The sequence below is a fragment of the Peromyscus leucopus genome, chromosome 8b, assembly GCF_004664715.2.
Source record: "Peromyscus leucopus breed LL Stock chromosome 8b, UCI_PerLeu_2.1, whole genome shotgun sequence".
Lineage (NCBI taxonomy): Eukaryota > Metazoa > Chordata > Mammalia > Rodentia > Cricetidae > Peromyscus > Peromyscus leucopus.
The window spans coordinates 102108903-102134404 of NC_051086.1; the positions used below are offsets into that span (position 1 = coordinate 102108903).

General features: G+C 45.5%; 1 protein-coding gene across 3 annotated transcripts in view; it reads left to right on the forward strand.

The window, feature by feature from the left end:
- Tnrc6c (trinucleotide repeat containing adaptor 6C) overlaps positions 1-25502 on the forward strand; it is an 81390-nt gene that overhangs the window by 7267 nt on the left and 48621 nt on the right. For all 3 annotated transcript variants that reach the window (XM_028892557.2, XM_028892558.2, XM_037200853.1), the window contains exons 3-4: positions 8036-8362; positions 20393-22990. In XM_028892557.2, coding sequence (XP_028748390.1) covers positions 20611-22990 — 2380 coding nt within the window. In that variant the 5' untranslated portion in view covers positions 8036-8362; positions 20393-20610. The remainder of the gene's footprint in view (positions 1-8035; positions 8363-20392; positions 22991-25502) is intronic.

Genomic DNA, 25502 nt, shown 5'->3' on the forward strand with positions numbered 1-25502 from the left:
TTTGGGCCTTGTTATGATTCCTAATAACTAGTGGTATTTATCTTAGTCAGGGTTTCTATTGCTGTGATCAAACACTATGACCAAAAACAAGTTGGGGAGGAGAGGGTTTCTTTAGTTTTTACTTCTACATCACAGTTCATCATCGAAGGAAGTCAGGACAGGACTCAAGCAGGGCAGGAACCTGGAGGCAGGAGCCGATGTAGAGACCATAGAGGGGTGCTGCTTACTGGTGTCCTCCCCTTGGCTTACTTAGCCTGCTTTCTTATAGAACCCAGAACCACCAGCCCAGGGATGGCATCACCCACAGTGGGCTGGGCTCTCCCCCATCAATCACTAATTAAGAAAATGCCCTACAGTCTTGCCTACAGCCTGATCTTATAGAGGAATTTTAAAAATTGAGGATCCCTCCTCTTGGATGACTTGAGCTTGTGTCAAGTTGACATAAAACTATCCAGCATTTTCATGTTTAGAACATTATTTTCACGTCCTTATTTGCCATCTGTGTATCTTCTTTGAGGAGTGTCTGTTCTCATCAGCTGCCTGCCTTTCTATTACTTACTTGTAATTCTCAGCTGGCCTCTTGAGCTTCACATAAAGGCTCAGGACTCTATCCTGTTTGCCTGATGCCTCTGTCGTTGTCCTCTTTGGACATGCAGTAACTTGGTAACTTTGAAAGATGATGACATTCCTGCACAGTGCAAGCTTTCATGAGTCATATTCTGCTACTGGACTTTATACTAGTTAGCTCATTAGCTGACTAACAGTAAAGACCTATCGGATGCTCTAGGTAAGTTTCTTGTTCTTACAAATATTTTAGTAGAGAGATGGATACATAAGCAAGTGAATGCAAGAAAATTGCTGGATACTGTGATTTACTTATTTTGCACTTTCTATCTGAAAAGATTTATACAGTTAGTCATCTTTTCAGTAAGTATTTCTGTCTCTTTAAGGACTGGAAGATTATCTGCTTTTAAAAATAGAAAGGTGTGGTGACACACACACATTTAATCCCAGCTTGGGAGGCAGAGGCAGGTAGATCTCTGTAGTTCAAGGCCAGCCTGGTCTACAGAGTGAATTTGAGGACAGCCAAGGCTCAGAGAGGAGGAAAAACAAACAAAAACAACACTCTCCTTATAGGCCCAAGTGTCTTATGGAGGATGGACAGAGATCTCAACCATCTATTCCATGTGTCTTTGCTAACTGCAGTGGCTGCTGGGCAAGACAGTAACATGGTTGATGAGAACTGAGGGCGAGGAAAAGTGAAGTAGGTGGGAAGTTCTGGAGGGAATCTGGGTAGTGCTGAACTGAGATCTAAAAGGGAGAGATTAGGACCCCCACACACTGAGGGCACAGGCTTTGTTTAAGTTCTGGAGATTTTCCAGAACTAAATAGAAGGTTGGCACAATACCTCAGGAGCTAGCAGAGGAGAGTGTGAGCAAGGCTTCAGGTTTGCAAAAGCATGAACTTGTGAACGCCTCGCCTTCTCCCTCACCAGCTTCTCTCACTGTTTCAAGATTTGACACGAGCTCCCTCTTCTGGTAGATTGCACAGTTTTACATTTTCTGGGAAATAGTCCCAAGATTTTAGTTTTTTTCCCCAATTTACCTGTTTATTAAAGATAATGCACACAGCCTGGGCAGTGGTAGTACACACCTTTAATCCCAGCACTCCAGAGGCAGAGGCAGGTGGATCTTTGTGAGTTCAAGGCCAGCCTGGGCTACAGAATGAGTTCCAGGAAAGGCACAAAGCTACACAGAGAAACCCTGTCTCTTGAGAGAGAGAGAGAGAGAGAGAGAGAGAGAGAGAGAGAGAGAGAGAGAGAGAGAGAGAGAGAGAGAGAATGAATGAGAATGCACACAGCCCTATGGACAGTGTATTAAATATATCTGTGTCCTAGAAGAACTCCTGAGACCCAAATTTACAAGCCTCTTTCTGAGATGAAGGAAGCCCTGTTTGTCTCAGAGCTCGCACACTTGAGGATGACTGTGAAAAGGAGAGGCAAGAGAGCACTAAAGGTGCTTATGAGCCTTCCGAGTCCTTGGTTATCTGCCCAGTGTGCTGCCTTAGTGGAAATCGACATGGATAGGAGTTCAGAAAGGCCAGTAGGCATTAATGCTGCTTTGCTTACTCAGCTTTAACATAACAGAGTTTCCACCCTTATCTTCTTTTGAATGAAATTATTCTTATTGTTAGTAGTCACTATTAAAACAACTTTACACCTGGCAGTGGTGGCGCATGCCTTTATTTAATCCCAGCACTTGGGAGGCAGAGCCAGGCAGATCTCTGAGTTTGAGGCCAGCCTGGTCTACAGAGCAAGATCCAGGACAGGCACCAAAACTACATAAAGAAACACTGTCTCAAATAAAGAAAAAAAAAACTTATTGTTAATGTTATCTAGTATACTATATTGAAAGTAGCACTTAATTACTCTCAATACCATTTCAGAGAAACTGGTAATGCACTGGGACAGAACATACCTCTAAACATTGTTTCTCGTATCTACTGGATTACACACATGGTCCCCTAGCTGCCATACTCCCTACAGCCCCAGACCAACAACTGGATAAGTAAACTAATATGTCTGTTACACGAATGAGCACCTTCTTCCTCAGAAGACCACAAGGCAAAGAAGATCTGGGTTGTTAGGATTTGTGTTTTAAACAGTGACAATAGTTTAACTGTGTACACTACATTGAACTCTCTGTGGCCATGGCACTTAGGAATGAGTAGGCAGCAGGTGCCATCCTGTCTCTGAGGTCACAGCAGTGCCAGGAAGCTGGAAGCCAGGCTGAAAGTCAGATTCAAAACACAGAAGTACGACAGCAAAGTAGAGGAAAGGCTGAAGCCACATGAAGGCCAGAGCATGAGCAATGGGTTGTGACCATGGCTGGAAGAGATTTTGCTCAGCATGGCTAAAACCAACACTAAGTGGCCCAGGACTAAGACACGTTTGTGTTCCTTGGGCTCTTAGAGACACTGTGACTGCTAACGGTTTGGAAAGGGTTCCCAGGTCACTGCAGTCTGCCCTGTGGGAGGATTTGACACTGCAGGGTTCAGGGGCTGCTTGGCCAGTTGGGACTGTGCTGCTGAACTTGACAGAAAACAGAAAATTACTTTAGAAAGTTGCTTTCAGAGATTGTTGCCAGCAGGTGTCGCCCTCACTTAAGAAACGTGAACTGCTTATTATGCAGAGGAACTAAAATTTCTATCTTGCTGAAAGGTTTTTTTTAATAACTTCTTTTGTAAGGTGGCCCTAGATTCATTTATGTGAAGAAGAAGATGGCAGAAATAGGATGTCTAAGACAGGGGCAGGAATACAATCAGAAATTTAGATCTATAAAAAGCATGTAGTCATATGTGGCTAGTACTTTCAGAGAGCCAGAAAAAATACTGGCTTAAAGCAGAGAAGCTTTATCAGCACATCACGTAAAGAGGCCCAGCAGAGCAGCTTACCCTGTTCAGACTGTTGACTGGATACCTCACTGCTTTGTTCATCTGGGCATCTCTTCTTTGGGTCCCAGATGACCAGCCCAAGATGTTAGCCCTTCAGACAGCTGGAAACATTCTGTGAAAAGTAACTCATAGATTAGGAACTCGGCATGTTCACATTACTTTCCAGGACCCTCGGTCTTATCGCTAGTGTAACATATACTAAATGACATTTTTCCATTTGAGACAATATGCTAGTACTCAATGTGGAGTACAGAGTCGTAAGTGAAACCAGTCACCTGAAACAGCCTCCGGCCTCTCACAACTGCTAGGTTCTTGTTTCTCTCTCAGCCTTTAAGAAAACAAATCCTTAAGTGTAATATATTTCTGAGAAACTTGCTCAAACTTTTCTTTTTAAGGAGCACATTACCTTTTTTTCTTTGGATCAGTACTGTCTAACAGAGACATAATGCAAACAGCTGAGAGTGGACCTCAGTGTTTAGCATGTGTTAGGCTCTGAGTTTGATCCTCAGGAGGCAGAGAACAAGAGGAGAGAGAAGAAAAGGTGGGGAAAGGAGAGAAGAAATTCCATTTAGCTCACCATGATGATACATGCCTGTAGCTATACAGGTGGCCAAAGCACTTGAGCCCAGGACTATGAGGCCGGGCTGGGTTGGTTTTGTTTGTTTGTTTGAGACATGGTCTCATGTAGTTCAGGCTAGCCTTACACTTGCTGTGTAGCTGAGATGGCTTTGAACTCCTCCTGATCATTGTGCCTTCCCTTCCCAGGTGCTGAGTTGATAGGCCCATGCCATCACAGCTGGTCTTGAGAATAGTCTCTGTCTTATATGCACAGCACACCTCAGTACATTTAGCATTCAGTAGCCACATGTGGTTACAGTTTTATTTCCCCAGTTGTTGGTCCATTTGGGTAAGAAATCATGAGTTGTGTGTCAGTGCTCTCTATAGAAGGAGACACTTGGCTCATTCCCAGAGACTTATTGCTCCTGGATATCTTCATTTGGAAGGGAAATAAATCATTTCCAAGTGACCCCGTCCAGCTGACAGCTGAAGATAAAGCCAGGACCAGAGCTGGAGCAGCACTGGGGTTGTGTTTGGGTTTCAGAGAGGAGGCTGTGTGAGTGTGGGGCCACTCTTAGGTAGAGGAGGCTGTGTGAGTGTGGGGCCACTCTTAGGTAGAGGAGGCTGTGTGAGTGTGGGGCCACTCTAGGTAGAGGAGGCTGTGTGAGTGTGGGGCCACTCTAGGTAGAGGAGGCTGTGTGAGTGTGGGGCCACTCTAGGTAGAGGAGGCTGTGTGAGTGTGGGGCCACTCTAGGTAGAGGAGGCTGTGTGAGTGTGGGGCCACTCTAGGTAGAGGAGGCTGTGTGAGTGTGGGGCCACTCTAGGTAGAGGAGGCTGTGTGAGTGTGGGGCCCACTCTAGGTAGCCTAGGGCAGGGTTGAGAACAAAAAAGGAGCGAAGGACCCAAGGAATGGTACGAGATGGATGGTTCCTCCTGACCAGTCTGATGAGTGTGGCTCTCTTGTGCCTGAAGTGCTGGGATGGAGAGGAGGAGCTGATGCCTCTGGAACATGGTATTTCCTGTGGCTTTATCCATTAAAAAGTGTCTCCTCCCCTTTTTATTCTGTGATGATGAACTCTTCCCAGCACAGGATATGGGCGGGAGTGTATTCATATTTATTCATAATTCCATGCTTTGAAGTAATAAACGGGAGACATGGGGATGCACGGCTGCGGTCTTTTCCTAGGTGACTTGTGTGCCCAGTAGTCTAAGAGTATAAATAGTTTCTGTCCCTGTATCAGTACTCAGCAAACTTGTCCCATGAAGGGCTGGGTGGTAACTATTTTAGAGTTAGGAGGTCATGGATGGTCTCTCTCATGTATTCTTTGGTTTCTTCCTCCCATCCTTCAGAACTGTGAGAAGTATTCTTCTTGGTTTCTGTCAGTCCCTGTCCCCCGTGGTAGCAGTTAATCAAGAGGAAGGGGAGGCTTCACAGATCAGACACACTTAGTATGTCAGACAAGCAACACAGGAGAACTGAATATTCTGTATTAATAGGTCTTAGACTTTGGTGGCTTAGACTGAAAATAAAGTGGCTGATTTACAGCATTTGCTTACTTAATGTGAATTCCTTTTCGTGTAATAGGTTTAACAGTAACAAAAAATAGCCCTGAATTTGTCCTTTGGTCTAGTTCTTTAGTTAGTTGATATTGCATAGGATGGGTCGGTGTGCATGACCAGCCACATGTGGAGGTCAGAGAATTTTGTGGGATCAGTTCTCTCCTTCAACCTTTACATGGGCTCCAGGAATTGCATGCACTTCACCAGGTTTATGTGGCAAGTACCTTTACCTGAGGAGCTACCTTCCTGGCTCCTTTTAGTCTTTTGTAAAAATAGTAGCAGTATAGTAGAAGAAACCTGGACTGGCAATGTAACTTCCAGTTCTGACTCAGTGTCTGTGTTGTCATTGGCCTAGTCACCTGTGTGGCTCAGGAAGTAGGAAGGCAGGATCTCACTGGTGACCACAGGAGAGGTCTTTGGTCCTGAAGACTAGAAGTGAGAACATAGAAGGTGACATTGGATTTAAGCACCAGAAAGTCATTATCACCTTGCACAGTATGTCCTCCATGGACAAAAAAAAAAAAAAAAAAACAACCCACTACAAACCAAAAAGGGGACAGAGAAGGATGGGAAGTAAGGAGCAGAAAGGGGCAGCTTACACAAACTCTCCATGACCTCTCACTTCACAGAGGAGAGAAATTGGAAGGAAGCTGGGAGAACTGGGGGCCAGGGATAAGGGTGGCTATCAAAGGCTGTTGTTGAAGAAGTTGAAGAAGTGTGCATTTTTCCACCCTCCATGGGAACATGAGTGACTGTTAAATTCTTTTCTTTTGAAAGAATGGAATCCGCCATATTAAAGCAAGAAAAGATATAAACATTTATAAAACAGGTTAATCTAAGACCCAATCTTTAGGTCTTTGTTACTGGTCTGGAGACTCCTGGGTGGAAAATTCAGGGCATCCATCTTGCTTCTCCTTTCCTGGCCACGGACCCTGAGACCCACCAGGTATGCACATGCCACTAAGAAAGAAGAAGAAAAACAGTGCCTCTCTGTGTGTTAGCATTTGAGAAATGTGCCGCACATGGAGAGACTGCAATCCTAGTCTTCGAATAGAGTTAGCAGAGGTGCACCACAAAGAACGGTGAGTTGGTTGGGTTTCTGTAGTGGCAGAAACTCAAAGTTTTTGCCTAATTGCTTTTATTTTTTTCTGCACACTAAAGTCACATTTATCTTCTGGGAATGAGAGGCTAAGGCAGAGTGGAAAGGCATTCGAGGCTTGGAATAGATTGTTGACACAGGGACACAGGATCAGCAGGAAGCACTGAGAGCAAGAACTTGCTCTAGAAAGGGCACCCTGAAGCTGGGCATAGTGACACACACCTTTAATCCCAGCACTCAGGAGGCAGAGGCAGGCGGAGCTCTGTGAGTTCGAGGCCAGCCTGGTCTACAGAGTGAGTGCCAGGACAGCCAGAGCTACACAGAGAAACCCTGTCTCGAAAAACAAAACAAAAAAGGGGGGAGGGCACACCCTGAGAGTCTTACTTAGTCTGAGTTACTATAGAGAGATCAGTTGCTTTCTTGATAGGCACAAGTGACAGAAAGATAGGAAAGGCCCTGAGGGCACTGACAGTATAATGGTTACCTGATGTACAGTAGAGTTCATGCTGGAAGACCCAAACTCAGGCTAATTGGAGCTGCCGATAAAAGGAAAGGAAAACTAGCTTATAGACCTTAGCATTGTCTTACAGTAGCTGTGACTCAAAAGGGCTTATAGTACCTAAGAAGGTATCTGGAGCAGCTGAAGAGACATCTCAACAGTCAAGCACATTGACTGCTCTTCCAGAGGACCCAGATTCCATTCCAAACACCCACATAGCAGTGTACAACCACCTGTAACTCCAGTTCCAGGGGATCTGGCACCCTCTTCTGGCCTCCATGGGCACCAGGCATGCACATGCTGCACATAGAAAACACTTCAGAACATAAAAATACAATAAAAAGATACCTGGAATTGTTTTTTAACTCCTTTGTACAAAGCTTTTATTCAGACATAAAAGGAAAGACCTTCACAAAATAAGGTGAAAACTTTCTTTCCGTCTATGTATTCTAGATAATGGTTCACATTCAAGATGAAGGTGGGTCTGAACATTGAGGGTCGGATCTTTTGCCCCGACACAAATTGTCTTTTTCATTAACATGCTTGTTACTGTTGGTGAAATAGGCCACCTGCATCCTTGTCAAGTCTGTAGCAGAGCACAGCAGTGTTGCAGGTATGGTCTCCATAAATGCCAACTCTGAGACCCCATAGTGCTCACTCTAGTCACTGACAGAACCTAAGATGCAGAATATTGCATTGTTACCATCAGAAGTCACATGATGCTCAGAGCTACATTCACGTGGATGGGTGATTCACATGTGCACTGAACAAGAGCGCTGTGTCCTTGGGAGCTGTGTTTGTTTTATTTGAGTTTTAAGAATTTACTAAAGCTTTGGGTCATCTTTTTTTCCTTTGGGACTTTTCAGTGCCAGAACTTACTAAGACCTGTTCAAGCCAGCCCCAACCTGCCGGTACCAGTACCAGTACTTCCACCAGCACTCTCTCTAGCAGCAGCAATGGCAAACGTTCATCTGCCTGTGGCCAGCAGCCAGCTGCATCCCGTTACCTGCCTCGGGAGGTGCCTCCACGCTTTCGCCAGCAAGAGCAGAAGCAGCTGTTAAAGAGAGGCCAGCCATTGCCTACAGGGACTCTGACCAGTGTGAGCCCAGCACAGGCTGCTAGACCTGCAGGAGCAAGCCCTCCTCCCCTCCCTGGAGCTGGGACACAGCAACATCCCAGCAAACTCCAGCCAGGTAAGAACTGGGAAGAATAGGGCTTTTTTTCCCTTGGTGTTAGAGATAGGACCAGGGCCTTGTCCTTACGAGGCAGGTGCTTGGCTACTGCACTGCTCCCCAATGCTGAGACTTTCCTTCCATGTGCCTATGGTCTCCACTACTCAGGCTGAGGTGAGAAGATCTTTGTGTTCTAGAATTTGAGGCTAGCCTGGGCAATGTAGTGAAACCCTTGTCATGAAAAATGTATGGATATATAGATTCACACATACACACAAACTGGGCAAGGGGCATATATAGATATTTTCGTGATCATATAACACACATACACACTGTGTATACGTGTATATGTGAGTGTGTTTAGAATATAACTCGCTTTATAGATGAAAAAATGCCTGAAAATTGAATCAGTCTGTATAATGAGTATAAATGAGAAGCTGGCTCTTGACTCCCAGACAGACATCTTCATTTCACACCGTCTGTTTTCTCCCCAGCAGTGTCTGGCAGTGCTGCCGGCTGGATCTTCCCACCGCCTCACTGACTCAGCAGCTCCCCCAGATACCCGCATGTTCCTAAAGTGCAGACTCAGTTTTTCTGCCACCACAGACACTTGTCCTCTCCATGGCCTGCTTTCTGTCCTGGCCACCTCACAGAGGAGCCAGTAGTTAGTTTTTCCATAGAGGTTCATGCAAAGGGCTACCCTCTCAGTGTCTCTCTGTTCAGAGCTTCCTATTGCTCATCTCCATCACTCGTGTTAGAGCTGCAGCATGCCAGTCTGCAGCGCACGACTGTGCAGTGCACTGTGTGACTGGCCTCTTTTGCTGATGAGTTTATTAGAGTCTCACATCTCAGCTAAGTTGAAAATAACCTGTGGAGTGTCAGAACTTCCTGTTGAATAATTGACTTAGTAGACTGGAAAAGTCTCTAAACTGTGGGTCAAAACCTAGAAGTACTGATGATGCCACCAGCTAGTCCTTCATTCATCTAAAAGGAGGGTTCTGGTCTGTAAACGGAGGTTTTTCTCTGTCCCGGCCGTCACCGTGAAGGGCAGTGTGCCCGGGGGCAGGGCCGTTTGGGGTTAGGTGAAGTGGGACAGTGATGCAATGGGCCAGGGAGATGAAATCAGTAAGGTACACTCAGGACACAGAGCAAGGAAGACGCCGCCGCTAATCCAGCTGTCGTCCTGCTGCTCTGCCCCAGGGAACCAACTATAAGCCACATTTCTCTGCCACTTGCTCCTGCTCCAACCACCCAAGAGAGAGCTCACAACCCCTCTCCTCCATTCTCATTCAGGCTCACACTCAGAGAAGACCACACTACCCTATGAGGCTAGTGACCCCAATACCACTGGCTGAACAGAACGAATTCCCAGCACTGGTCTCCCATGACTCGAGTCTCCAGAGTTGGTTCCCTTTTCTTTCTAACTCAAATACTATCCCACAGAAGTTGAATTGGCCAAGGTGGGAATGGCTAGAAGACATGGCATTGCAGACTAACCACAAGAATTGTAGGTGAGCAGCTCTGTACACAGTATGGGAGAGCCAGGCCAGATTCTCCTTCCAGACCACAGCTGCCATGTCACTTACACTCTCGGCACTTGGGATTCTTTATCAGGTGAAAAGGTTCCTCCTTCCTCCTGGTAGACGGTTTCAGTTTCACACTGCATCACCTTGCCTGTGACAGGCATCATCCAGTGCAAATGACAGCATGTAGCAGGACTGCTGAGACCGAGGTGTGTGGTGAGCACACACCCATCTCTGAAGCAGTTGCAAAGCAGGTTTTTAAACTCTGTCTTACTGACTCGGTTCTGTCACACAGTGCAGTCATGCTTTCTTACCTCTGTGACCTGTATGAAACATACTGTGACTAGGAGCTTCTCTTTTTCATGGTTCAAACGATTTACTAAAGCCAAACCTAGGTCAGTTCTGTTAGTACATTCCAGTGTATTCAAAGGAATAATAAGTTCTCTGCTTGCATCAAAACCTAATCCCTCTTCTTTTCTCTCCTCCTCTGTCTGCCTCCCCATTTCTTCTCAAAACTTTAACATCTTGTTCCCTGTTAGGCTAACAGTAGTCATCCTTCTTACTGGGTGCTTTTTACCATTTGCTGATCTAAATGCTAACTACTAATTTCTTCAGTCCTCTCCAGGCTCAAAAACCACTACAGGCAGCTTGTGAGCCTGAACAGTGTGTGAATTGGTGCCAGCTCTGTTGAGGGCCGGTGGCAGGATTTGTTAGCATTCTATAAATGCCTAGAGCTAGCTGCTACAAGTGTGGGGATGTTTGCTTCCTGCAGGCTCCTGCTCAGTGGGCACCCTCATCTCCATAGCACTAAAACTGACAGGAAGTAAACGTGTGTCAGAGACAAAGGGGTTTGACCATGGCCTTTTTGAAGCACTTCTGACCCTTGTCGTGTGTTTCATGATGGTCTAGAACAGCCTGGCTATGCTTATTTCTTATTTTTACTTTCAGTGCTGGGAATGAAACCCATGGCCTTGTACATACTAATAAGTAAACACTCGCCAGGCGGCGGGGGTGGCGGCGGCGGTGGCGGCGGTGGTGGTGGTGGTGGTGGTGTGGTGGTGGTGGTGGTGGTGGTGGTGGTGGTGGTGGTGCACGCCTTTAATCCCAGCACTCGGGAGGCAGAGTCAGGCGGATCTATGTGAGTTCGAGGCCAACCTGGGCTACCAAGTGAGTCCCAGGAAAGGCGCAAAGCTACACAGAGAAGCCCTGTCTCGAAAAAACAAAAAATAAATAAATAAGTAAATAAATAAATAAATAAATAAATACTCTTTCATTGAACTACATACCCAGGCCTCGGCAACCTGAGGTTGGTTTACATGCTGATTACAACCTGATTTGGTTACATGCTTGCTAGGCTGCAGGTCCCCAGAGAACAGTAATATACATTTTTTCTTCCAGATCCCAGGTTCTGTCATCCTCCTCTGTGTTGACTCATTATAGATGGTATATTGTCACATGAAGCTTACTAGTGTCAACCATTTATCCCATTTTGTAGGATGACCAAGATTTCTGATGCTTGCATGCAAAAATAAGTTCTGGCCAGGCATGGTAATACATGCTTTTAATCCCAGCACTATGTTAGAGTTAGAGGCAGGATCTCTGTGAGTTTGAGGCCAGCCTGGTCTACATAACAATTTCTAGCCAGGACTACATAGTAGAACCTAGTCTCAATTATTATTATTATTATTATTATTATTATTATTATTATTATTATTATTCCTGTATATTTGTAATGTTCAGCAATATGATGTGACAATGAAACTTAGTCAAGTTTAAAGCAGAAGCAGACTTTTATAATCTACCAATTTAAAGCTGTTTTCTAGCATCAAGCTTATTATAGTTAATTCTGTGCCTGCAGAATTATATGCAGTTGTTGTGTTTTTTGTTTTGTTTTGTTTTCTTCACTCTTTTGGCTGTACTCTTTGAGGGCCTGCCACCCAGCTGTGGAATAAATGCACACATGGAGACTTGTTCTTCCTTATGAATGCCCGGCCTTAGGTTGGCTTGTTTCTAGCCAGCTTTTCTTAAATTATCCTGTCTAGGGGCTGGAGAGGTGGCTCAGTGTTTAAGAGCACTGACTGCTCTTCCAGAGAATCAGGGTTCCATTCCCAGCACCCACATGACAGCTCACAACTGTCTGTAACTCCAAAATCTGACACCCTTACACAGACATGCATGCAGGCAAAATGCCAATGCACATAAAATAAAAATAAGTAAATTTTAAAAAATTATCCTGTCCGGGGCTGGAGAGATGGCTCAGAGGTTAAGAGCACTGACTGCTCTTCCAGAGGTCCTGAGTTCAATTCCCAGCAACCACATGGTGGCTCACAACCATCTATAACGAGATCTGGTGCCCTCTTCTGGCCTGCAGTCATACATGCTGTATACACAATAAATAAATAAATCTTTAAAAAAAAAAAAAAAAAAAAAAGTTATCCTGTCTACCTTTTGCCTCTGGACTTTTACCTTTCTCTATTTCTGTGTATCTTTTCTTTCCTTCTTGTTCCATGTCTGGCTGTGTGGCTGTATGGCTGGCCCCTTCTTTTCTTGCTCCTTGATCCTCGATCTTCTCTTTCCAGATTTCTCCTCCTATTTATTCTCTTTGCCTGCCAGCCATGCCTATCCTTTCTCCTGCCAAACTATTGGCCATTCAGCTTTTTATTAGACCAATCAGGTGTTTTAGACAGAAAAAGTAACACAGCCTCACAGAGTTAAACAAATGCAACATAAAAGAATGCAACACATCTTTGCGTCATTAAACAAATGTTCCACAGCATAAACAAACGTAACACATCTTCAACTAATATTCCACAACATGGAGTTTACATATAACTTTGTAGGTGGCTTCCCTCATGGAAACGGGGCTTTCCAATAAGTGTGCCCAATGACAAGTGACAGAAACCTAGAAATGCCCTCAAAGGGCTCAGGGAGCAACTGAGGGGAGACCACCCTGCAGCCTTAGCTAGAGCCATGGGTCTAGAGAAGGCAGACCCACAAAACTGAAAACACAGGCCACAAGCCCTAACCTGGTCAGGGTGAACTCTGTGAGGGCCTCTGTCCTTCCCAGCTCCAGTCCAGATGTTCTTTGTATAGGCTGCTGCTGATGAGTGAAGCCTTGGCTTTGCCACAGAAGATACCAACCGGAAGTGAACTTTTACATTCATGTTGATTGGGAGAAGAGCTTGTTTAGCCAACTGAAGGAAGACCTACCCTGCCCTGGTCAGATGAATGTTTGTGCACACACAGAGGAACTCACACAGTGGTGTGTGTCTAAAGCACGTTCTGCCGTGGTTTTTCCCTTCAGACTCTGGTTTTGCGAGGATTCAGGGTAACTCCAGCTTGAACATGTGAGAACTTTTTTATTTTTATTTTTTATTTTGTTTTATTTCAGGTTGGGGGAGTCATTTTGAGACAGGTTTTCTCTGTGTAGCCCTGGCTGTTCTGGAACTCACTCTGTAGACCAGACTGGCCTTGAACCTAGAGATCCACCTGCCTCTGCCTCCCAAGTGCTGGGATTAAAAGCATATGCCACCACCACCAGGTAAGAACTTTTTCTTTAAAAATTTTTTTAAACATTTTTCTCCTTGTACCTTTAGACAGAATGATGTATTGTCTTTGTGCCTACTTTGTACATTCATAAACAGAAGCGCTGAAGCACTGACTAGTATGTGGCAGTAGTTACTTCTTAGACCCTTTTTGGATTGAGACAGGAAAGTAATTAAGAACTTGGACTCATGCCAGTTTACATATGGACCTTGCTTAGAATATTACAGTGCTGGTCTGCAGGTGTTGAGGGATTGTATGAAGGAGATCAAGGAGGAATGTAAAACAAAGGTAGCTGGGGAAATACCAGTTTATTTGCATTCAGCCAGTAGGCAACATGCTGTTATTCTTTTGGCTAGCTTTCAAAAAGTAAAAAGAAAGAGGGGCGGGGGTGGCTCTGGTGCTGATTGTCATTGAGTCCTGAAGTAAAATGTTCTTGACATTTGAGAGAATTTAAAGAGGAAGGAAGCTCGGTTTAGTGTCAGCTACAATTAGATTATCAAAGCTTAAAGAACCTGTCCATGGATGCTTCCTACTCCTGCTATAAGGGGATAAGATGGGCCACTTCCCCAGGGTAGCGAAAGCATCTCCAGGTCCATTCCAGGCTGGCACGGTTGGCGCCTGCAGGTAGCTTGAGCCAGACGGCCGGGTGCAATCTGGCAGTTGCACAAGAGGTGGTCCTCATGTTGCAGTCAGAGCCCAGATGCCAGAGGCCGGTGGGCTGTACCGACTTCAGGTATTTCTTCAGATCCTAAAGTAGGAGAAACAGAACAGACCCTGAGCCTGGAATAGCTGCTTTTCTCCAGCTGGAGTGTGTGTGAGGCATACCTGTTTGTCGTGGGAGCTCATGGCTGCAGTTCAGAATAGAGAAAATGGGAGAGGTGCACAGAGCAAAGCCGTGTCCGTGGTACTGCTTACCCCGCTACCCGTGGCTCCAGGCAGGCACACCCTCCCTACATCATTTCCTTATTTATCTTCATCTTCTCAACCTTGAGAAGTTATCTCTTGTACAGAAACACAAGTGACAGATTATTCTTTTGCACACTGTTGTTCCCAGCAAATTTTTGCTTTGTTCCACCTTATTGACCACCTGGGCTTGTAGCAACTGACAGGTGAGATGTGAGAGATTCTGCCGCTCTATGGAATTTGGAACACAAAGTACTTTCACCCTTAGGTTTTTACATGAAATGTAAAATTATTTATGGTAGAGAGGGAGGATCTCAAGAGCTGAAGACAGCTGTGACATTGACCCTGTTCCTAAAAACCAGGTAGCAAGGAATCTGTGCTCTCAGTAGATATTAAGGAATACACACTGTCAAATTTTGAAACCACCAGGGACTACTTTCTACAGTTTGTGGTTTATTACTTTGTGATTTCAGGTAAAAGACATATGATGATGAAGACCAGGTGCCTTTACTGTGAGTTTGAGTGCCAGTGAAAGCTTTCAGCACACTGGCCTCACATCCCTAGCTGATTCATTTGATACTAATGAAAACTTGGCTTATTGTAGTTTTGGGGAGGTATGTATTAACTACTTCACCTAGAAAATTTTATCCTCATATGGTAACATTTGGATATTTAAAAATCAAAAGGGGAGCTTTTCCCTTCCTGCTGTTATTTAATCCTTTTTGATTTAATCACTTAAGACAGCTATGTTGCTTAGATTTTTATAGAGACTCCTATTTATAGAACAGAAGCCACACAAGAAGAGAATTCAGCATTACACTTGAACCCCATTTATCTTTCCTTTTTTAAGGGGAGTTTATTGATAATAGAGTGTGTGTGATAGGTAGCAGGACGAATCATGTTCTGAAGCATGTGTTTTAATTCCTCACTACTTAGGGGTTCCAGACTTCAGTGAGGCACCCCACCTCCCTCACCTCTCCCTTCTCTTGCAAGATAGACAAGGTTTGTTTGTGAGGTTCACTTAAGCTGGTGTCTGTGGGAACTCTTCAGAGTGCTGGTAGGTGTGTGATGTCTTAGAGAAGTGAGGATCCTCCCTTGTCAGCTCTGGGTATCAGAGGTAGATTTTAGCCTTTGAAACTCATGTAGGACTGGAGCGATGCTCAGTGCTAAGAGCACTTGTTGTGGCAGAGGACTGCAGTTAGATTCCCAGCACCCACATGGCAGATCACAGTGGTCTGCAATCCCAGTTCCAGAGGCTCAGACACCCTCCATAGGTATCAGGTACACATGTGGTGCACATATATACATGCAGGCAAAATATCTATAGATACAGAAAATCAATAAATCTTAAAAAAAAAAAAAAAAGATAGAAAAAGAAAGTACTTGTGCTACACAGGACAACCAGAAATACCTGAGGACTAGGCAGTGGGATTCCATGCATGCCAACCCCTTCCAGATATATTGCTTTTGTGTCAGGCAGCAAAGCTCTCTGTTTTCAAAGGTTGATGTGACCACAGCATGTTCTTTCCAGTGACTATGATAGTTCTTCACACATGGCCTTAACTCTCTAAAGGAACAGAACTTACAGAATGAAAATTATTATATGGAATTTATTAAAAGCTAGACCAGCAATGGCTGTCTACCAATGGAAGGTTCAAAAATCCAGTAGTTGTTCAGTCCACGAGGCTGCATGTCTTAGCTGATCTTCAGTATACACCAGAATTCCAAAGAACTGTGCTGTAGTGCCAGTGAAGGAACAGACTTGCTAGAGAGCAAGCAAAAGAGTGTATTCTTGGTGCACCCATGTTCTTTAGGTAGGCTTCCCGCAGAAGGTGTGGTCCAGAGTAAAGGTGGATATCCCCCCTTAAAAGATAAGATTAACCCGGGCGGTGGTGGCGCACGCCTTTGATCCCAGCACTCGGGAGGCAGAGGCAGGCGGATCTCTGTGAGTTCAAAGCCAGCCTGGTCTCCAAAGCGAGTTCCAGAAAAGGTGCAAAGCTACACAGAGAAAGCCTGTCTTGAAAAACCAAAAAAAAAAAAAAAAAAAAATCAGATTAAAAGTGTGTCTTCCCACTTCAGATGTTTTAATTCAGGAAAAGGTGTACCCACCTACTTGGGTTTTAGTTCATTCCAGATGCAGTCAGCAACCAGGAATAGCTATCACAAGTATACCCCTTGTCGACTTAACACATAATCATATCAAATGCCATTCTTTATTTCAGAATGAAAACAATAACCCATAATTATGCCTAACATGATATAACTATCCCATGTACAATCACATTATATATTTAACCAGGCCATAATTTCACCTAACATGATGTAACTATTCCTTGTACAACTACAAATGCATTAGAAATTTTAGGAAAAGTGGCAATGTCACTTGAAGAACATTCTTAGTTTTTTTAATAATTTATTTTTATTTTTTGTGCATTGGTGTTTTATGTGCATGTACTTCTGTGTGACATATCGGATTGCCTGGGACTAGAGTTACACACAGTTGTGAGCTACCATGTAGGTGCTGGGAATTGAACCCAGGTCCTCTGGAAGAGCAGTTAGTGCTCTTAACCACTGAGCCATCTCTTTAGCCCCAGAATATTCTTTTAGAAAACTTAAATATGATAACCACTGATACTCTCTTAATTGATGTTATATGATAAAGAAATTGAGGAAAGGGCGCATACCTTTAATCCCAGCACTAAGGAGACAGAGGCAGGTGGATCTCAGTGAGTTTCAGGCCAGCCTGGTCTACAGAGTGAGTTCCAGGACAATCAGGGCTCTTACACAGAGAAACTTTGTCTCAAAAAACCAGAAAAAAAGAAAGAATTTGAGGAAAAGAAACACAAATATCTATACAAACACTTTTGTGAGTTATAATCCTCATCTCTGCAGTTGGTTCCGTGCGTGGCTTTAGCTGGTAGTTATAACTACCTTCCTCCACTACCTGTTCTGCATTTCCTCCACCCTCAGCAAACACCTCAGCAGGTCTTGGCTCTTTTCCTGGAGTAGGGACCCACACCTTCATTCCTGACAGGTCTGTGCCCTTTGTCATCCTGCCTGGATTGCTTGTAGTAGTTTCTATTGACTTTAGTCACAGGGCATGGTAGCACCAAGAGACTCTCCAAAGGATCTCCTGCACTTCAGACAGAATCCTTCTTTACCTCCATTGTGGAGAAGCAATCCACTTTCCCCATGGTAATCTGCATCAGTCACCTCTCCTAACACTGTTACTCCTTCCTTAGCCTGTTGGCTTAAGGGTATAAGAAGCCCAAAATGGCCAGGGGGATGTCTGAGCTTCTGGTTCAGTGGAATATATTGTGTCTCCTGGCAGAAGCATTCCCCACTCTGGAACCAAAACTTTTGACTAGCAGAATGTAAGGTCTTGGGAACAGGAAACTGAAACTTTCCTAGTAGGTCATTAGGGGTGACAGTGAGTGGAACTATTCCCCTTTCCACCTCTTGGTTCCTGGACCTGTGGATCTTGCTATAGGAGAAACTATGCCATATTAAACACTGATTCAAAGCATATACCACCTTCTGGAGAACGCTGCCCCAGCCCTCGAGCTGCTACCACCTCACTGATGTTATAACTGTGTCTTCAAAAGGCCACTCCATCTTTCTGTCAGGCCAGCTGCTTCAGGATGGTAGGGAACACGGTAAGACACGTGGATCCATGATCGTGGGCCACTGTTGCACTTCTCTGGCTGAAATGAGTTCCTTGGTCTGTTGCACGAATCCTAAATGCTCTCATAATAAAAACCCAGAACCAGATATCAGGGTGAAAACTGAAAGATCAAAGAAGCAGAGGAAGCCACCACTACCACCTGTTACTTCACCAACTCCTCAGCCTGACAGATCCTCTGCAAGAGAGTGAATTCCTGTCTCCTCCCACCTTATATTCCTTTCTCTGCCCAGCCCTATCACTTCCTGTCCCAGCCTTCCTAGTGCTGGGATTAAAGGTGTGTGATCCCAAGTGCTGGAATTAAAGGTGTATGCCACCACTGCCTGGCTCTGTTTCTTTTTCAGACTGGATTAATCTCATGTAGCCCATTGTGGCCTTGAATTCACAGAAATGCAGAGGATCTCTGCCTCTGCCTCCCAAGTGCTAGGATTAAAGGTGTGTACCACCACTGCCTGACCTCTGTGTTTAATCTAGTGGCTTATTCTGTCCTCTGATCTTCAGGCAATTTTATTTGTTCAAAATATCACCACATTGGTCAGAAGCAATACTGTGTGGAATACCATTATGGTAGATACAGCATTTTATAAGTCCATGAATCACGGTGGTTTTGGCAGAAGCATTATGTGCAGGAAAGGCAAATCCATAACCAGAATAAGTATCTACTCCAATAAGGACAAAGCATTGTCCTTTACACAGAGGAAGTGGTCCAGTGTAGTCAACCTGTCACCAGCCAGGTTGCTGCTAGTCACCCTAAGGAGTGGTGTCATATCTGGGGCTCAGTGTTGTTTCAGCTGTTGACAGATCTGGCACTCAGCAACAGCTGTAGCCAAATCAGCCTTGGTGAATGAAAGTCCATGTTGTCAAGCATTGTCCACAGAACAGGTCTTCCTATCTACCTGACTACTGAACTCCTCTCCGGCTTTGGATCAGCACTTACATGGAACACAAATATCTTCACATTCCTTCACCTGTTTGGAGAAATCTAGCCACATACTCTTCCCCAGATGTCTTTCTCAACAATTTTCCGATTGTGCTCTTTCCAAGTCCCTGATCATCTAGCCAGTACATTGGTACAACCCATGAATCAGTGAACAATTGCACATGTGGCCATTTCTCCTTCCAAACAAAGTGCATTACCATGTGTACTGCCTGAAGTTCTGCCCACTATGAAGATTTCCCTTCACCTGTATCTTTCAGTGTTGTCCCAACAAAAGGGTTATAATACTGCAGTTGTCCACTTCTGGGTGGTGCCTGAATGACGTGCAGAACCACCAGTAAACCAGTCTTCTCTTGTTTAGTCAGCCAATCAGAGAGAACACCCCTTGAGGCTATAGGTGCATGCTTGGTAGCATTGTTACAGGAGGAGAAACCATAGGCATTCGGGCAATTTCTTCACGCAACTTGCTGGTGCCTTCAGGACCTGCTCAGGCTCAATCATGCATATATACCTCTTCCATTTGATAATGGATTGCTGCTCTACACGTCCTTCATTATGACTTGATGGATCAGCTAATACTCAGCTCATAAAGGGCAACCCAAGTCGCATGGTAACTTGGTAGCCCATTGTCACATGTTCAGTTTCCACTAAGACCCAATAGCAGGCCAAGTGCTCTCTTTAAAATGGAGAATAATAGGGTGGAGATGATGTGGAGCTCTGCTCCAAAATCCCAAAGGTTTCTTCTGTGATTCACCTATAGAGGCTTGCCAAAAGCCCAAACAACATCTTTACCTGCCATGACCCCTCAGGAGGATACCATCAGGTCAGCTGCATCATATGGTCCAAGTGGTAGAGCAGCCCGCCCATCAGCCTGGACCTGCTGAAGAGCCTTCTGTTGCAGAGCCCACACAAAGCTAGCAGCTTTCCAAGTCACTTGGTGTATGTACTGGAGTCACACACCCAAATGGGGTTATGCTGTCTCTAGAATCCAAATTGGCCCACTAAATGTTGTCCTTTCTTGGTGGTGGAAGGGGCCAGGTGCAATAACTTACCCTTCACCTTAGAAGGAATACTGCTGCATGCCAGAAACCACTACTGGATTCCTAAGGATTTCACTGAGGTAGAAGATCCTTGAATTTTGGTCGCTACCTCCTACTCACTTAGTCCAATGAGCATAATGTCATCAATATAACTGTTAAGAAAACATGCTAAGTCTTAAGGGTTTGTTTGTCCTGTAGTTTTTTGTGGTGCTCTACCACTGAGCCAACACTCACAACCCCTTTAAGGCTTTTTTTTTTTTTTTTTTTTTCATTAGTCATTTAGAATTGAAAACTTGAGATTTTAAAAAAAAAAAAAAAAAAAAAAAAAAATCGCCCAAAACTAGTTCTTAGAGTTCTTAGTTGATTCATTGGCAAATGGGAGGAGAATATAATTTTGAGTTTCATTTCATCTTTTTTCAGATCTTGGTCACAGTGGATTGGCAGATCATTATGAAAATTCCCACTGGGGACAGCAGCCCTCTTACAGAAGTGAAGCCAACTGCAGCTGGGATAAAGTGACCATAGACAGGACTGAGCAGGAGGTGTGGCCGTCCACCCCAGTAACTGAGACTGAGTCTGCCTCAGCATGTCCTACAGACACTGACCCTGCCTCCAACTGTGGCTCAGAGAACAGTAGCATGGCTACAGGGAGCGCCCCGGGCAGCTTCACAGGACATCCCAAGAAGACAAATGGCAATAATGGCCCCAGTGGTGCACTCGTCCAAAGCCCTTCGAATCAGAGTGCCCTTGGGGCAAGTGGAACCAACGGGAATGGAGGTGTGGCCAGAGTGTGGGGTGTAGCCACAGGCTCCAGCTCTGGCCTGACTCACTGCTCTGTTGGTGGTGGAGATGGAAAGATGGACAACATGATCGGAGATGGGAGAAGTCAAAATTGTTGGGGTGCTTCCAACTCCAATGCGGGCATTAATCTCAACCTTAATCCTAATGCCAACCCAGCTGCCTGGCCTGTACTCGGGCATGAAGGAACTGTGGCAACAGGCAACCCTTCCAGTATTTGCAGTCCAGTCAGTGCCATAGGTCAGAATATGAGCAGCCAGAATGGGAACCCAGTGGGCACCCTAGGTGCCTGGGGAAACTTGCTGCCCCAAGAGAGCACAGAACCACAGACGTCCACTTCTCAGAATGTGTCTTTCAGCGTACAACCTCAGAACCTTAACACTGATGGACCAAATAACACTAACCCCATGAACTCTTCACCAAACCCTATCAATGCAATGCAGACAAACGGACTGCCAAACTGGGGCATGGCTGTTGGTATGGGGGCCATCATCCCGCCCCACCTGCAAGGCCTTCCTGGTGCTAATGGATCATCAGTCTCTCAAGGCAGTGGAAGTGGTGGGGAAGGATTGGGCAGTTCTGTGTGGGGACTGTCCCCTGGCAACCCTACCACAGGAAATAACAATTCTGGGTTCAATCAGGGGAATGGAGACACTGTGAACTCAGCATTAAGTGCTAAACAGAATGGATCCAGCAGTGCTGTGCAAAAGGAAGGGAGTGGAGGGAGTGCCTGGGACTCGGGACCTCCTGCAGGTCCTGGCATCCTTGCCTGGGGAAGGGGCAATGGCAACAATGGCATTGGTAATATCCATTCAGGAGCTTGGGGCCACCCCAACCGAAGCACTTCTAATGGTGTGAATGGGGAGTGGGGGAAGCCCCCAAACCAGCATTCCAGTAGTGACATCAATGGGAAAGGATCAACAGGGTGGGACAGTCCCAGTGCCGCCAGCCAGACACCTGCCTTGCAGCCTGGCAGTGAACACATGAACTCGTGGGCCAAAGCCGCATCTTCTGGAACTACAAGTGAAGGAAGCAGCGATGGGTCTGGCAATCATAATGAAGGAAGCACTGGGAGGGAAGGAACAGGAGAGGGCAGGAGGCGAGACAAGGGGGTTCTAGACCAAGGGCACATCCAGTTGCCAAGGAACGATCTTGACCCAAGAGTTCTGTCTAATACTGGTTGGGGACAGACTCCTGTAAAGCAAAACACTGCCTGGGAATTTGAAGAGTCCCCCAGGTCTGAGAGGAAAAATGACAATGGGACAGAGGCCTGGGGTAGTGCAGCTACTCAGCCTTCAAACTCAGGGGGGAAGAGTGATGGGGCCATCATGAACAGTACAAATACCTCTTCAGTATCGGGGTGGGTCAGCTCGCCACCTGCCGCCGTGCCAGCAAACACAAGCTGGGGAGACAGCAACAACAAAGCACCAACTGGCCCAGGAGTTTGGGGGGACTCAATAAGCTCTACTGCTGTTAACAATGCTGCTGCCACCAAGAGTGGCCATGCTTGGAGTGGGACCGTAAACCAAGAGGACAAATCACCCACCTGGGGTGAACCTCAGAAACCCAAATCCCAAAACTGGGGAGACGGACAAAGAGCAAACCCAGCCTGGAGTGCAGGAGCAGGAGACTGGGCAGATTCATCATCTGTCCTTGGACATCTAGGGGATGGGAAGAAAAATGGATCTGGATGGGATGCTGATGGTAATAGGTCAGGGTCTGGTTGGAATGATGCCACGAGATCTGGGACCAGTGGCTGGGGCAGCGGCACAAATGCTAAGGTGAATCCAGGTACAAATTGGGGGGAGTCTCTCAAGACTGGTACCCAGCAGAACTGGGCTCACAAGCCTCAAGACAACAATGTGAGTAACTGGGGAGGAGCTGCTTCTGTTAAGCAGACAGGGACAGGGTGGATTGGGGGGCCACTGCCAGTCAAGCAGAAGGACAACAGTGAGGCAACTGGCTGGGAGGAGCCTTCCCCACCATCCATCCGACGCAAAATGGAAATTGATGATGGTACCTCAGCTTGGGGGGACCCAAGCACCTACAACAATAAAACTGTAAACATGTGGGACAGAAACAATCCAGTCATCCAGAGCAGTACCACAACCCCTGCCACTCCCACGACCCCCACCTCGAGCAGCACCACACACCAGGCTGAGACGCCACCTTCACACCAGGCTGGCACTCAGCTGAATCGGTCACCACTGCTCGGGCCAGGTATGGTCGGGGCCCTCTGGTCATATCACTGGTGTGTACTCTGTGTCTATGTGTGAATCCTTGGACTGGTACTTTCATAGCAAATGACTAGTGTAGCTGTTTTCCAAGGGAACAAACAAAGCAAGATCCTGTAGTAGCTCTCCAAGAAAAGCACTGGGTATGCTCAATACAGCCAAGGTTTCTAGCCAGTTGGGTCTTTTCATCATTCTTCCAACAACCACAGGCTAATTTTGTTTTGAACTTGTGTTTTGCTGTGTTGTACTCTGCTCGTCTGGGTTCTTTGTCGGTAATGGAACCGTTGGGCAGATGACATCCTTTTATAAGAGCAACTTTGAAATCTTTCTGCTGTGCAGCTGTATTCTTTCTGCCTGCCTAAACCACTTGTTCATGGTTCTGTGCATTTCCTTGGCCTTTGCCCAGTCGATGAAGCATTACTTGATCTTAGTCAATACCACAGCCAGGTATAAGCTCGTTTTTCTGCCCTGTGCTGTGCAAATAGTCTGAGTCTGTCCCATACTGGAATCCAACCTTTGCATAACAGGGCCAGCACCAATGAGATTTGGGAGAAAAGAGGCAGAGTCCTCTTCAGTGAAGCCTGGACCCCTTGCATTAGCATTTCTTTCGAGAGACGTCTCTATTACTAGATAAAACAAGTGGTTCTCAGCCCTGGCTTTCCTTAAATTGCCTTGGCACTTCATAGGATGGGCTGTCAGTCCCCGAGAACCTGATGTAATGGTTCTGGAACAGAACTTCTTCACTGATAGTTTCAGTGAAGAAACTCCCTCCCTAAAAATGAAACAATGTTTTTAAAACTTGAGTATTATACAAGTCATATTTTTATTTCAGTTGAAAGACAAATTTCAAAATCAGACTAAGACTTGTGTTTGGAGTTTGTGCTCTGTGCAAGTGGAAAAGAAGATACTGGGATAATCCAGCCAGAGGCACAGGCAACTTGATTGAGCGAACAGGAACCCATGTTAAAGCATAGGCAATGCAGGTGGACTTTGAAGAACCAGCAGGATCCTCAGGTTTCTATCTGGAATATTGGTCCATGGTACAAAGTACTATGCTGTAAACACGGTTTGTGAGAACTATACCATAGTACTCCCTGTATGTGGAAGGGAATACTCTCCAGCTCATAGCTGTGTTCCAAGACCTCTAATACAAGTGAGGAACTAGAAGCTTCTTCAAGAGGCCTTGCCCCACAGATTGACTTCCTAGCCTCATGCTCTTCCTTGGACAGCCAGGGCCTGAATCAGCCTCATTTCTGTAGTTGCATAAAGTTTTGTCCTTGAGACAATAGTGTAGAACTTGAGCAATTGACTGAGGGTACTTTGTCTGTGTGCCCATTCTACAGGAGCTTTCCTCATTTTTTACAGCAATTTCCTATAGTTAGGATTTCTGGTGTTTTTAGTGGTCTTCTGGGAAGCTTTGAACTTCAGGATGCTGTGCTCAGAGCGTCCTTGCTCTAAGTATGTAGCATACTGTGCAGTTAGCAGAGGCTGCAGTCCTTGCTCTAAGTATGTAGCATACTGTGCAGTTAGCAGAGGCTGCAGTCCGCTCATCCAGAACTGCACTCTGTAAGTGAGCTGGGTCACACTCTTCTTGGATCGGCCTTAAAACCTGGTTACTTCCTGGTAAAGCTAGTCTGTCCTGAGGACTGCTCTTCCACGTGTGTCACTAGGTCCCAGGTGGAGAACCCTGTTCCTAGTTTCAGCTTTTCCTTCCTGTTTTGTATTTTTTTGGGGGGGGGTTTGGGGGGGGCGTTGAGGGAGATAGTTATGTTGGTTTTTTTTGGGGTGTGTGTGTATGTATGTATATGTAGTGTGCTTGTGTGTATATGTATATTCATACATATATGAACATGTGAGTGGACAGATGTACATGTGTTTTTCAATCACATTCCACCTTATATATTGAGGCTCACCAGTTCAACTAGTCCACCTTAGATAGCTTGCTCCGTGGATTCTCTGTCCAGCTTCTGAGTACTGGAATTACAGGCAGGCCTAAATTACACGTTTGCATGGCAGCCACTCTACCCACTAACCCATCTCTTCAGACTTCCCTTGAGTTTAAATGGACCATTGTTGCATGAATCTTAAAAGTTGTTATTAATAAAATCAAACCTGAGGCCAGTTATTGGGGTGAATACCGGAAGGTCAGAGAGACAGAATAAGCCACAGCTATCTCACCTTGCCAATTCCTTAGCTGGTCTTGTCTCCTCAGACTGGAGGCCTCTGAGTCCTCATCCCAATGGCTCTCAGCTGAACTGCTGCTCGAAAGCCTGAAGCTTAACCAGCCAAATGCCTAACCAGCCAAAATGCTTCTAGTTTCTCACCCTCACGCCTTATATATCTTCCTGCTTTCTACCACCACTCCCTGGGATTAAAGGCTGGCTTTCTGGGATTAAAGGCGTGTCACCATGCTTGGCTATTTCCAATGTGGCCTTGAACTCACAGAGATCCAGAGGGATTTCTATCTCTGGGATGCTAGGATTAAAGGTGTGAGTGCC